The sequence below is a fragment of the Larus michahellis genome, chromosome 1, assembly GCF_964199755.1.
Source record: "Larus michahellis chromosome 1, bLarMic1.1, whole genome shotgun sequence".
Lineage (NCBI taxonomy): Eukaryota > Metazoa > Chordata > Aves > Charadriiformes > Laridae > Larus > Larus michahellis.
Genome location: NC_133896.1, coordinates 57,840,903 through 57,855,022, shown reverse-complemented (window position 1 = coordinate 57,855,022; position 14,120 = coordinate 57,840,903). Strand labels below are relative to the sequence as shown.

Sequence of the window (14,120 nt, the reverse complement as noted above, 5' to 3'; positions counted from 1 at the left end):
GTGCAAGGAAGAGGAAATTTTCCTACAGGACATTTTACATCTTTACTGCTTAAGCTCGTCCAGGTAAGAAAAAAGTTTTGTACAGGCACATCATTTTTTCTACCCTGCCAATTAGCTTCACGCATAACATGCTAAATTATCATTTGACAAGACTTCCAGCAACTCCAACCCAGGGCCAATTTAACAGTAGCCAGAGGTGAAAGTCTTCCTCCAGTCACTGGGGAAGGCAGCACCACCTGCCCTGGTTCCATTGGAACGGAGCGGCCTTTGGGAGATGAGTCGTACCATGTCCCGTCCTCCCTTCCCACTGCACTCTTATTTCCACAGCGCATCTGTTCAAATACAGCCTGTACAAAATTCATTGTAATTTCTTCTAGCAACTTTGTGGAGATAGTTGCCTCCACAACAAGCACCATGTAGTAACCATCTGTAGTTAAGCAGATCATCCCAAGAGCGAAGCTAACCACCCAACAGCTTCTGCATCCCAGGAAAATTCATACAAAACAGAAAAATACTTGCCTGGGAATTAGAGTTGGGAAGTGGCCTATTAAGAAGTTCTCCACTACTTAGTGTGACTGTATTCATCATCAAAATCCTGCCCAGGAAGTCAGAGGCAGAGAACGGCTTACAATGGTAGGAATTCACCCATGGAAGGGGAACAATGCCCCATGTTTACTCCTGCCCAAAGGGCCCAGAGATTTAGGGACTGTCTTTGTCTTTAAAATCCTCTTCTGGAAACAAAAGTTGAAATTGTAAATCTTAGAACCAAACAGATTTACAAACCTCTGAATCTTAACTGCAAACTCCCAAGAATTCAGGCATCAAGACACTGGTGACCTAGAACAAGAAACTACTCAGGAGAATGAACATAAAAATTGTATTTTGGACTAACCCTGAGGATCAAGTAAACCACACAAGCCAAACAAAACACTTGATAATACTGTGCCACCAAGGCTGGTCAGTTTGTCCACTGTATTGCACCTTTTCCAGCATATTTGTATCATCTCTATCAAGGACCAAATCCAAGAGAAGCAACCCACCATAACAACTTACAATAGATATGGGAGCCCAAGCACAGAGATTTTATGCTTATTTAGAGACAAACATAGACGACAGAGTTCATAGAGGAGCTTGCCAACACCTTGTCAGCAACAGTGACAAAATAGCTGAGACCAGGCAACTTGGAAAATTTCAGTACACACAGGAGTCAAAAACACCCATCTCCTGCTACACCTCCCAAGGATGGCCAGGGACAGGCACTACTTCAGGCAGACTGTCACCACATTCACATTGTAGCCAGAGGGTTCCTCATTCTGAGGGGACAGGACCACTGTCCCCCATTTGCCTGCAACTCCCACGCCAACAAATACTAAACCCCGACAGAAACAAGAACATTTTTATCGTAGCATGACCTAGTGAAGCACTACCCGTTCCCTATCTACATGTTAAAATATGTAGACTGGTTAGTCTTTTCCTTATATGCAGATGTGCCCCAGATTTTCAGACGCCAGCATGATAAGGAAGGAGAACCAGATCACCAAAGGTGAAAAATAGTGGCTGGTACAGAAAGGACGGAGTCAATACAGAAAGGATGAACAAATGCTATACTGAATGCTGCACTGCAATGCAAGCCAATCTCCCTATCAAACTCCAACAGAGCTGCCAAACCCTGCCCCACAAAGCTACCACGACTGTAAGCTACTTCTATGGTAAATGCCTGCGGTAATCATGAGTTCCAAAAATGAAACAAATGCCAACCTCAAAAAAAAAAAAACCACCAATGCAAAAACTATCTTCCTGTTTTCACTGGAAAGGTCATGCCTATTTAAGGAAACCTTCCCAAGCAACATGGACATGCTCCATCTACATCCATCAACTAACAGCCCAGAGTACAGTGTAATCACTCATCAAAAAATTCCCAGTCCTTAAAGGAGTCTTGGTCCCTGCTATGAATCCAACCCATGCTCCTCCTGGCATGCAAAGCAGTCAGGAACACCTGATACCACTCAAGACAAAAACATGAACTCATTGATCAGCAGAAGAGGAATCCTTACGTACCCCTTTAAGCATTGAATAATAGGATGAAAACACACACACAAAAAAGTCTCACAGCACCTCCATCTATTCTAGTCAACACCTTCCCCATGGGAAAGACCCATTCCCAGGAGAACGTGTACGTCGGTCACAGTCTGGCTGAAAGAGATACACTCAGATATGTTCTCAACCCCGCAACAGAGAGGTTTCAGGACAGAAATGAAGCATCAAGAATTCTTAGTGGTGCTAATTTGCGATTTATCAACTGAGCAAAGTTATTTTTCTGAATCTGCAGTATTTGGCACTGACCACATGATGCTCCTATTAAAAGACGACAGAAGAGATCGGGCAAGATGGTGAAATGCAGCAAGTCTGTTCTGGAAGGATGCAATCAGTGGACAGAGGCACACACAGAAAAACCAGACCTAATTACAAGCATGGGTTCAATTTCCCGGCATAGCCACACACAGACATACATATATCAGATAACTGGTCAGACAACATATATTCAAATGCCAGTCTCAGTCTCATTCACCACACCCAAGTCCACCACAACAGTCCAGTTCTTGGACAAGAATAATTCACAGGTCAGAAGGGATAGACAAATGAAAACACTACAAAGAGTTAAGTTCCACTATAACCCCCTTTATTTGAAAAAAATCAAAATCCATAGTTGGTCCACTTCCTTTTTTCTCCCCCTTCTCCTCTTCTCTGAAGCTTTCTCCGGCCCATGGTTGATGTCTAGCCATCACACAGACAGCACTGTTCACAAAAGGCCACTATCACCTCCTGCAGAATCCATCCCACCATGGCAAACGACGGCCTTGCTGTTTGTGACTGTGACCTCTCAGCACAGCTCTCCCAACATGAGGCACTTCACATGCAGACCATCACTCTTAGGGAAATCTAACTAGCCCAGAAAGTTTCCAAGAAGTGCTTAGGTATAAAGGTCATATACAGAAAAAGCTGTTAGATACAGCTGGTGACATTAGCAGATGCCAGGTCTCCGCTGGATTTGAGTGAGCAGCGGGAGAGGCTTGCAGCCTCATCTCCTACCCTCACTTCAAGGCAACAAGAGTTCCTAGAACACACGCCAAGGCACAAAGTAGGCATTGCCAGGCTGGTCTTTTATCTCCTCTTGGTGAAAAAGCAGTGGGACGGCGTGTTTTTTCCTCCCCTACAGCTTTATACTACTTCCAGTATTGTAGTCTGACAATCTTGGCAACAAGATAGGGCATCCAGTCAAAAATCCTGGTCTTGTTCTCCAGGGCTCTCTGCAGATGACAGAGTCCCAGCCATACAGCACATTTCTGGCTCCCCCTTTTCTCAGTACTGTACTCCGCTAAGAAGAGAACATAACCGAACACCCATGTAGAAGCAATAAAAAGCATACAGTGATGGGACACACCAGGAATACGTTATTAAACAAGCAAAAGGAAGGAGATACCAAGTCCATGATCACCCAAGTACTTTTCACCCAAGACACCTGAATCCCAAGTAGCAGGATTGTTTTGCAGCCCAAACGTGTCTCAAAGCCTCCCCAGCAAAACGTGCCGTAGCTTGTCTCCTCCTCCTCACTGACCCCAGAAGCGCCCACGCTGAGACCTGTGTCCTCAGGAAGGGGGCGAGTTGCTGGTCCCCCCACACAGCGAGTGCAGGGAGCAGGTCTGGAGCCAGTTCCTGCCTTTCCTGTCCACCCAGCAGCATTCTGCTTGCTAACAGACCGAAACACACTCTTAACTCTAACATTCTCTCCTAAAAACAGCATTTCAATTGCAAAAGTCAAGGGCTGTGGATTAAAAAACACCAGTTACAGCTACCCATGCAACTTCCACTCCGTTTCCTCGTGTGCAGGGATGTTACAACAAATCAGGTTTATGTGCTATTTTCTCCTGACTCCTGCCTCATTCAAGCCTAGGAAGCGCTGTGTTCTGAACAGGAAAAATGGCAGCAGAAACCAAAACGCAAGTGGTTTTGTAGTTATAGACAAGCAATATCCCTTCTGCTTAAAAAGTCAGATTTCAAACCTCATCTTCCAAGTAAAGTTTCACTACGATGATGACCAAGTTACTTAATTCAAGCTTTTCCACTGGTTTGTTTTTTTTTTTATTTTAAGATGAAGACAACATCATTTTACATTGGCCCACCATGACACACTTAAGGATCAGCCTGTGGAAGTGGTAGATATTCGTATATACAGTGGAAGTTGTAGAGAGCTGTAGATCAAGGATTTAAACATTACCAAAACCCCAACAGCTACAATAACAAATACAAATAAAAAATAAATCTGGTTGCAAGCATCAATGGGATTTTTGCAAAACTGGTCTTACTACCAATATGTCTTTTCCCATTTCCACAGGAAGAGATTATATACCTTTTCTATCTCTCAGGAAAACTGCAAAAACAAGATCATTAGTATCTGTGAAGCACCCACACTACAGTGGTGAGTACCACAGAAGAGGCCATTAAAAATTAATAGTTCTGTATTCAGTGCAAGGTTTAGATTATCTGCAGTAAATTCGGTTTGGGGTCACACATGAGATGAAAAGGAAGAAATGAAATATTGAATAGCTCTCAGTCCAAAGCCTGACCTCAGACCCATTTTAACTGATAACAAAACTCCCGCTAGATTTAATAGCGTGTCAGTGAGCGTTATCCATTTGATGGACTTACGGAGATGAAGTCATCTCTAAAAACATAAAATGTACGACCACATAATTAAGACCTCACACGGTGCCTTCTTGTCACATCCTCCTTGCGGGGTAGTTGCCGGGTACAAGCTCTAGGCCCTACCACTCTGAGTGTACCATGTACTAAATCTACCCCGGCCACAGCCTGCTGCGGCACTGGTTCTCACTCTGGCACGTTCTCTGTCTCTCCACCCCTTTGCATTGAGGAGACAGCAACCAGCAGCTTCAGACCACCCAGGACAAACACCAACTCCCATAGCACTGCTGCAGCATAACACACTTCTTCCTAAAACTGGAACATTGAGGGCATTCTGAATTTTCACACATTTCAACTTCCACTCCTGGATAAAACAAGTAACAGGACAGGTAGCAGCTGCAGAAGTCAACTGATTTCTCCTGCAGGCTGCCCAAGAGACATTCAGATCTCGGCAAACCAGAAGTTACGCGTACACTTTACTGCCTCGGTTTCCTCCGCAATCTGGATCATTCCTGAGGCAGATGTCACACAGATTCCTGCTTCCCGCTCTCATCCATCCCACCAGCCCCAGGACATGAGTATGCCCCACGGTTCAATCTGCCACGGCAACACCACATGCTAGGTTTTCTTCCCTGAATGAACCTTCTGGATCTCCCCAGGTTGTGAGGCTGGTCCCACTCATGGGAGTAGAAGAAGCATTAGAGGAAGCAATCCTTACTTCTTGGAACCACCCCAAGTCACTCCAAAGCTGAGCTCTGAGAAGAACTGGTGTCCACAGGCAAGGAGAAGCACCTGCAAAACATACTCCACACCAATCCAGCTCCGCTCCAAGGCTACACGAGGCTTTTAATATGAAACAAGATAGGAAAATAGGCCTTTTTGATGGACCTTCTCTCCAGGACAAGAAAGTACAAAGGGTAATGGAAAGCCCTTTAATGCACACACTTCCCTCATTTCATCTTCCCACAAAAAGGAAGCAAAGCCACAGAACAGAATAAAAACTAAAAGCCGGGCAGAGATGGCTCAGAAGAACCATCTCACCACAGCTGCTCCGAGAGTCATGCCTGGCTGCGCTGCCGGCGGAACTAGGACCCCAGGGAGAAGGCACCCAGCTCTGCGGCAGGGCAAAGCCCAGCCTTCCCCCCACCCCAAGGGGATAAGCAGGCTGGAGGAAAAGCAACCTTCCCACTCCTTTCCAGGTAAGGGAACGGCAACTGCAAGCCACAAATTATAGGCCTGGGATGCCAGCTACAGCCTCTCCTCAGCCCACGCAGCACTAAATCAAGGCTTTTAAGTGAAGCCTCAGTGGGATTTTCTTCCCAGGCATCGCCCCCAGTGGTGACAACCACCCCAAGTGTCTGCAAGAATCTCCTACAGAAATAGCAGCGGAAAAGCTGTGCAGAGAGCCTCAGCTAAAAGAGCACACTCCGGTCCCTTGAAGAAACCTGAGCTGGATCCAGATCTCAGGGCCTCAAAGGCCTCTGGGGAGAATATTTTGATGTTTGCAACACACAGAAATGCCACATAAGGTTTCTTCTTTAGCCTCTCTATTAAAGGAAATTTATCTAAGTACTGCCAGAGGGTAACAAGTGCTGACACACTGGGGGGGTTTTCCCTCTCAAATGGTTCAAGTTCTTCCCCATCTCTATGCTAATACTTGCATTGTTGCTGAGGCAATTATGAGCAGATAAAACGCAAGAAAGTCCTACAGAAAAAGCAACAATTACTTCTAGCCCACACTCTTTGAAGCAAGCATCCAATCTTCCCGCACAATGAACTTTCCTAGACAAAGGCAAACACAAGAAACAGCCCGAGGAACGCACAGCCACTTCAAAAACATGCCAGACCGAATCCCACTGTCCTACCCAAGAGATGCAAGTGAAAGATCTCATGACCTCTTTTCTAATCGGTATGAATCACAAGTAGACTCTGCCCACACTCCAAAGGTTAGGAGGTGGCAACGGTATAGCTGATTGAACACCAATGTCACACCAACTGAACTGGCAGAAACTGCCAAAGCTTCCTGCTCTGCCCAAACAGATGCTGGATCCAGCTCAAGTTCTGCTCTTGCCTCTCATTAAACAAGGGAGCTTTTGTATACAACCTTTCCTACTTTGCGGCTGCTTAAATACATCCTATCATTGCTAAGGGGTTAGTGTCCCATTTCCTTTGGTCCAGTAAGAGAGCTGCTAGGGGTGGTTTCAATAGATGCTGTACTTAGGTGCGACAAGCCAAACGAGAGACTGAAACAGTTCACAAGCCTCTTCCCAAACACCCTGGAAATCCACCAGAACCAAGAACGCAGGTTAGGAATGTCAACCCACAACGGGTCCTTTTCAGCAAAGCCCAGCAGACAGCAAAGCTCTCCTGCAAGAGAGGTGCCCTGTCACGGCTCGGTGGGACAACCTGGCAGAGTCCTGACAAAAAACACTGCGGATCAGGACGGTGGCATGGTCCAAGCCTGGTGAAGACCATTTCATACAGCCCCTGCCATCGTTGGGCTTGGCTCCTGCAAACATCTCAAATTCAACCTGGAAAAAAAGAGGTGCGCTCCTAAAGTAAAGCAGGAGGGGGAAGCAGTCTGGGGAAAATACACACACATCTTTCAAACTGGCATTTTCCCGAATTTAGAAAATATTGCTGGCAAAATTAAATTTACTGGAGAGCAAAGGGAGTTAAGGCCCAAAATGCAGTCAAGCAGCTCTAATCCCTAAACATTGGGATTATCTCATGACAGCTACACTCCAGCGTCCACTCTATACCACTTCAAAATGTAGATCAACAGAATGCTTCAATGAACTGGAACTCGTTACCTCTAATTGCTTCTCTCACTTCGCTTCTGGATGTTCCTCTGATCCCTCAGCCACCGCATTTCAAAAGCACACATACACACAGAAGGTCAAGTAATATCCAAGATGGGCCAATGAAAGAAGAGGTTTCCAGCTGACCAAAACACCTGCCCTCCTCTTTTGCTTCGCATGAAAACTAAGGCTTGCCCCATGCCACAAGACAAGTCAGCAGGGCAGAGCGGTAGGTTTTAAAGCGTCTTCAACCGATGCGACCCCTAACATTTTCTAAAGGGGCAGAGGCTCCTGTGCAGCAAACCAAAGGCTGCTAGCAACAGGCTTTATTTTTCCAAGCTAACAGGGGTATGTCCTTCAGCAGCAGTCTCCAGGGGGCCACGGACCACACACAGAATCCAGTTCAGGTCTGTCTCAACTTCAGTTTGGCTTCCCTACTACTAGTCCAAACGAAGCAGTTAATTTATTTTATTTTACTGATGCCTCCTTTACGTCTCCTGTGTTCTGGTATTCCTGCTGCCACCAGCCTTGCTGCAGCAGAGCCACTGAGAGCCCTCAGCCCCGCCACTATAAAGCACGAAGCCAGCACAGCAGCACAGCTGCTAAACCTTCAGTGACCAGCACTTCTTTGAGACGGTCTTGAAAACAGGTGTGTGAATCCCTGATACAAAAGGGCAAGGTGGGAGCCTCGCTTGCTGGGTCATTGGGAAGAAAAGCTGACAGAGGGTACTTCACAGGACGTGCCTGGGAGAGAGGCACACTGCTCTGAACTCAGCTAGGTGGGCAACCTTTTCAAAACGCAAGGGAGAGCCCAAGCTTTCTGCAAAATGCCAGCACACTCATGTTTCTAACTGGGAATTTTGAAAGGGAAAAATAAAAAGCATATGTCTACAGCTGGTACACATACGCAGAAGGAAACCATCTCCAGTAGAGTCAGACCTCTGTTCGTCTTCCAACCTCACAACCGCAGCCATCACCTTTAAAGACAAACCTCTGAAATCCAAAGAGAAATACCGACGGAGCCTGGAGGGGTACTAAAGCACACAGAAAATTCTACTTGGGCTTTCCATTTTCCTGAATATGGCAAGAAAAGAGCCAACATTAAAGTGCTCTCAACATCGCTAAAATCACAACTTTCAGTCTGTTTGCCAAACGTTTTCTTTGAACTGGAGATTTTCTTAGTCTTGCCAGACTCTGTCAGGTCTAACTCATAACACTCAAATATTTAAAAAAAAAACACAAAGGACAAAAGCAAACAGAGAAATAACAGCAAACTTAAAGGTGATTCATTATGTCTCATCACATCAGCAACAGTCTGTCCAAAAAGCATACCAGGAAACCTCATCCTGGATCCAAGGCAGGGGTCAGCTTCTAAAAATTGGAACTTCCATTTCTTTTCTAGGGTATCTTTTATCCCTTTTATTGCTCTGCATCTCTTTAAGACGACGGCCATGCCATGAATAATAAGAGGGAGGAAAAAGCTAACCTGATTACACAGCTTTTCCATGATTTACTGGAACTAGATGTTCTCATCTCTAAGATTTAAAAATACAGATTTCCATAGGGTCCCCCAAAGCATAAAACCTGTTATTCACTGGCCCCTTCTTGACTACAATCCCAGTCAGCCATCTTACTTGTAAAACCCAAACCTGTCTTTGGAAGTTATCGGCAGACTGATTTCTTGCCCTCCTCTGAAACACCACAAACAGGCCATACTTTGAACGAGGACACTGGTTGTCATGAAGCACCAGCAACATCCCCGCTCTCCCCTTTCTGTGGCACACTGCCATTCAAGGTTTCCAGTCTTTGTACTGGAAGGAGTCAAGCTGGTAGAGGGTGTTACAGACCATCATCTGGCTCACAGTAGGAAAAGAAGCCGCAGACGTTCTTGCAGAGCAAAGACTTATCGTCTGTTATGTCATTATTTAGTCACAGGGGACTGATCTCAACACCACTAGTCATCTTTATGAACCCTACACAGACATGCCTGAATGACAACACAAAGTCACCACTCATCGCTGCCACTAAAAGTTTATGTGGGCTGGATAAGGCATAGGCCACAGCTGCGTTAACTGTCTTCCCTGACCAGTCAGTCATGCTCACCGCTGCAGAAGAGTAATTCTCCCAAAAACTCAGGGATACTGAGCACACAAGTCATTCATGAAAGAGGAGCACAGATCAGCTCTGCTCACGTCTTGCATCTAATTCCAACCACAGATGACCCCTACGTATAATTTTAATTCACTAACCAGCCTAGATCCCATAAAAAAGTTAAATCAAAATTCAGCTTGGGGACCGAATGAGGGGTTGATTAACTCATTCAACCCCATGCAAAGCAACTGGAAGATATTTAATAACTTTCTTCAGCTGCATAAGCTGGCTGGTACACCCCTAGCATCTCAATGGGAAAGACAAACACAGCACCCTGGAATTACATCCTTGTCTGCAGCTCCAAAGAAAAAGAAGGGACACTTCCCAGCTAGCCACAACATTTCTTGTCTTTCATCATGGGAGGAATGGAGGAGGAGAGAGATTATTGCAAGGGTGCTTTCTCTACAATCGGTGCAGCAGTCAATCTCTTCCGACAAGCAGCAAATACAGCTGCATCAACAACTGCATTTCAGTGCAGTTTCACAAGTGACTTAAGCCAATATAACTTTTTTTTCCCCTTGCCTCTGTTAGGGACTATTTTTACCCAAATCAGCAAGCTGATCCAAATGATTCAACTCATCCAAGCCAGCAAACAGAGAGCAAGCTAGTTCCTAGCTAGTATTTATACAGTTAAAAAGCAGCAGTACCTCTGGGGCCCTTCACTTCCAAAGCTTACAAACATATCCAAATACTTCCAGGAGACATTCCTGGCTGGTGGTGTTTGATTTTTGCCACATATGGACCAAAGGGAGCTAAAAATCAGCAGATTGTGCTGGACCTTTTCCTCCCACGCCACGATTAACTGAAATATGTCCCAGAAGCAGATAGCAGCCATGATCCGATTTGTCCCAATCCCAACTCAAGCAGCTTTACACCACCCTCCTAACAAGATCAGCACTGGCCAAACACCATTTATCCGGCCTGATCAGAGATGGATTAGATAATGAAACCCTAACTGCATAAGCTGTCTGAGCATGCTGGCCTGAGACTGCAGAAAACAAGCAGCCCAGCAAATTTAAGGGCTACTTTAAGCTTTAAGGCACACTTTACCACAGGTTCTTAATAACTAGCTATAATCTCCCTATAGGCTAGTTTTTATATTTCATGTTAACAGACACACAAAAAAAGCTATTAGTTTTAGAGTTGCATTAGTAATTTCTATAGCTAAATTATTTATTTAAGCATTACAAGTCGTGTTCACATTCTGAACCATGAGCAGGTAGGGGTTATGCACAGAAGAAACCGTGGCAAGCGTGGCACCCCGGGATTCCTCACTATCAGCACTGAGACGCGAACGAGGTCACCAAGTTTACACAGCAACAGCCTGTGGCTCTGGAACAGGAAGTAGAAAATTGACAGGATCTGCAGGAAAAACAAGGTTGCTGGTGTTATTTCCAGCTTCCAGAAAGCCTCTAGTACATGGGGGGGGGGGGGGGGGGAAGAAAAAGAAAAAAATATCAAAGAATAGGCTCTTTATTCCTCTTGTAAGCATTATGTACAATTAAACATAGAGAATTTACTAAGAACCACCCACTATTCTCAAATAAGATACTTCAAAAGAATACGCTATCTGACAGAAATCTTCATGAAAGGCAATCCTGTATTTTGACTTTTAGGTAAAAAGATATCAAATTTCCTAAATATTACAGAACACAGTTTTCATAACTCTGATATTATTTGTATGTTTGGCTTTCAAATCTGGTATTTCTTGCTTATAACCATGAGAAGATTCTCCATATAAATAAACCACACTCTTTTAACAGTAAAAAAAGTCAAGGGAAACGTCTGGACATAATGGTACGTGTGTGTGCATATATACATACATGTTTATTATCATCTTTTATACTGAAAAGATTGAAAAAAATCTTTTCCATATATATACATATGGAAAGATTACAATTACACTAAGAATACGAAGTAGTTACAATATGAGTGTCCTAGTCTGAAGAATAGTTATACAGACTATAAACACACTTAACTTCAAAATTGGACTCTTTTAGTTGCACTTCTCCACCTAATTTCTCCACTGTTTGCCAGCGTTTGATATGAAAACAAAATCCAACTTTGCGCTAAGATCCACAATTAATCCTTACTACCATTACCACCAATATTACACACTGCTGTGCACGCACACTGTTGTAGCCCCATGGTTGAATGCTGCAATCTTAATATCTTGTGTTATTCATTAAACAGATAACAAAACACTTTCCTCGATGTAAATATAGAGGAGAGTCTTTTATGTATATAGAAATTGTTCTCATTTGCAATGAAAAAAAAAATATTAAAATTGTTTTCTTAAACCAATTCAAGTTCCTTCCTGAGCAATTTTCAGTTGATTTACCACCAGTTTACATCAACACCAACCAGCTTAATCACTAACTGCAGGTAAACGAGTGCATCTCCTGTAGCCTGTGCCTCAGTTCGACCCCGAAGAGCTGGAAGAATTTCATGTCACCATGTTCAGGCACTCATTCATAATTCCTAGCAAGACACAACGTATAAGCACTCCTTCAACGCTCAGCATCTTTCTCCTTGCAATTATACACATTGTCTGAGTCACAGTTGACATCTACGTGTGGGAGAAGATACTACTTCAAGGAATAAGAGCATGGCATGGTTTTTGCTGGCCCTTGCGGGAGGGAGCGCAAGCGGCAGCACTCGGGTGTGAAGCTCCAGCCTACATTCAGCCCACACTATCACACCAGTGAAAAAGTGATGCTGTGAGGCGGAGAGACCACCAGGAAAGGCTGAACATCAAACAGAACCACGAACAAAACCTTCCTGCTGCAAACTATTAAAAAAAAAAAAAAGAAATATTGAACATGCAAACCGGGTACAGCCTGGGAAATAAAAAAGGAAGATCCTTGGCCAGTATTTGGGCATCTAGATGAGAAGCACGTTGGAGCGGAGAGGATGCTCCCCTTGGAAACTCCCAGCAGCGCTCACCAACCCAAGGAAAGGCGAGAAGAGAAACAAGTTCAGGCGAATAAACCCACGCTGCTTCCAAAGAGCTCCGGCACACTGGTCGCAAGAAACGGGAGCAAAAAGAAGGGCCGTAATAAAACTAACACCCAGACAAAGGAAAGCAGAAAGCACCTTGGCAGCATCACTCTGGCAAACGCAAAGGCAAAGGCACCTGGGAATAGCGATGTTTCTGGGACCATGGGAACATTGGCAGCCCCTGTGCCAAGCTGGAAGATGCCCACCCGACACCCCACGACCCCTTTCCCCCTTCCCAGGCAGCTCCGCCTGGGAAGGAGGAAAGGGGTCGTGGGGCGTCGGGTGGGCATCTTGGCGATGGTTTGGGAGACCCACCAAAGCCCTGCCGGTGTCCCCGGCCCAGCCCCGCCACCCGCCGCCTCCCAGACGGGCGGAGAACGGCGGTGCCCGGAGCGCCGGACCCAGCGGCTGCTCCCCGAGGGCCGCGGCCCCGCCGCCGCCCCACGTGTTGGACTGAGCCCCGGGAAGGAGAACCCGCTGCTCCCGGTAGGGAAAAAGGTCGGTAAAGCAAATCCCGCAAAACCGAAATTAAACGCGGCCCGGCCCGGCCCGGCCGCCCCCCTCCTCCCGCCGAGCCCCGGGTGCGGGAGAACCGGCGAGGGCCCGGCCCGGCCCTGCCCGCTACCTGCATGCCGCCGCCCTCGGCCTCCGCCTCCGTCCGCAGCCGCTTGCTGTGGCCGCCCTCGGCGCCGTCCCCAGCGGGCATGGGCTGCTCCAGCTCCGGCTCCCGCTTCACGCCGCGGGCGGCCCCACCACCGCCGCCGCCGCCTCCGCCGGCCAGGAGCTGCGGCTGTGGCTGCTGCTGCTGCGGGGGCTGGCCGCCCTCCGCCATCCGCGCCGCCGGAGCCCCGGCCGCCCCCCGCCGCCGCCGCGATCGCCCCGCTCTGTCACCGCGACACCGGAGGAGGAGGAGGGTGAGCCCCGCGCCGCGACCAGAGCAGCGGGCGCGGCGGGCTCCGACCCGCCGGAGCGCCTCAGTCACGGGCTCGGAGGCGGCTGGGGAGGGGCCGAAGCCCCTCGGCAATCTCCGGAAACGCCGGCCAGGCCGCCGCAGCCGCGCGACCCCCGCTCGGCAACCTTCGGCGGCGGCGGCGGGCGGGGCGCGGGGCGGGGCCGGCCGCGGGGCGGGGCCGGGAGGGGCGGGGCGGCCGCGGGGCACAGGCCGCCCGCCGCCGCCGCTGCCGCCGCTGTGGAGCCGCACGGGGCGGCGGGAAATGGCCGCCCGGCCCGGCCTTGTTCCCCGCGGCCTGGGCCGAGCCGGGAGAGCAGCTCTGCGGGAGGGGGGGAAAATGGCCGCAGGGTTGAGGCGCGAGGGCGGCCTGGTTTCTGCCTGCCGCTGAGGGCGTCTCTTTGCCACGGGGCTGGGCGGGAGGCTTTGTGGTTCGGGCCAGTGAAGCGTTTTTGTGAGGGTGGTGAGGCACTGGGACAGGTTGCCCACAGAAGTTGTGGGTGCCCCTTCCCTGGAGG

The 14,120-nt window shown here is 47.6% G+C and overlaps 1 protein-coding gene across 18 annotated transcripts in view; it reads right to left on the bottom strand.

The window, feature by feature from the left end:
- The window catches only part of RBFOX2 (RNA binding fox-1 homolog 2), a 169,633-nt gene extending 155,897 nt beyond the window's left edge, over positions 1 to 13,736 (bottom strand). For 17 of the 18 annotated variants that reach the window (XR_012586164.1, XR_012586157.1, XR_012586152.1 and 14 more), the window contains exon 1: positions 13,279 to 13,626. Coding sequence is in view for 9 of the 18 variants with exons in the window: in XM_074580091.1 (XP_074436192.1) it covers positions 13,279 to 13,485 (207 nt within the window). In the remaining 9 variants the exon portion in view is untranslated. Of the gene's footprint in view, positions 1 to 13,278 lie in introns of all 18 variants that reach the window. The other variant, XM_074580245.1, reaches the window with a different exon arrangement.
- Between the last annotated feature and the right edge of the window lie 384 nt (positions 13,737 to 14,120).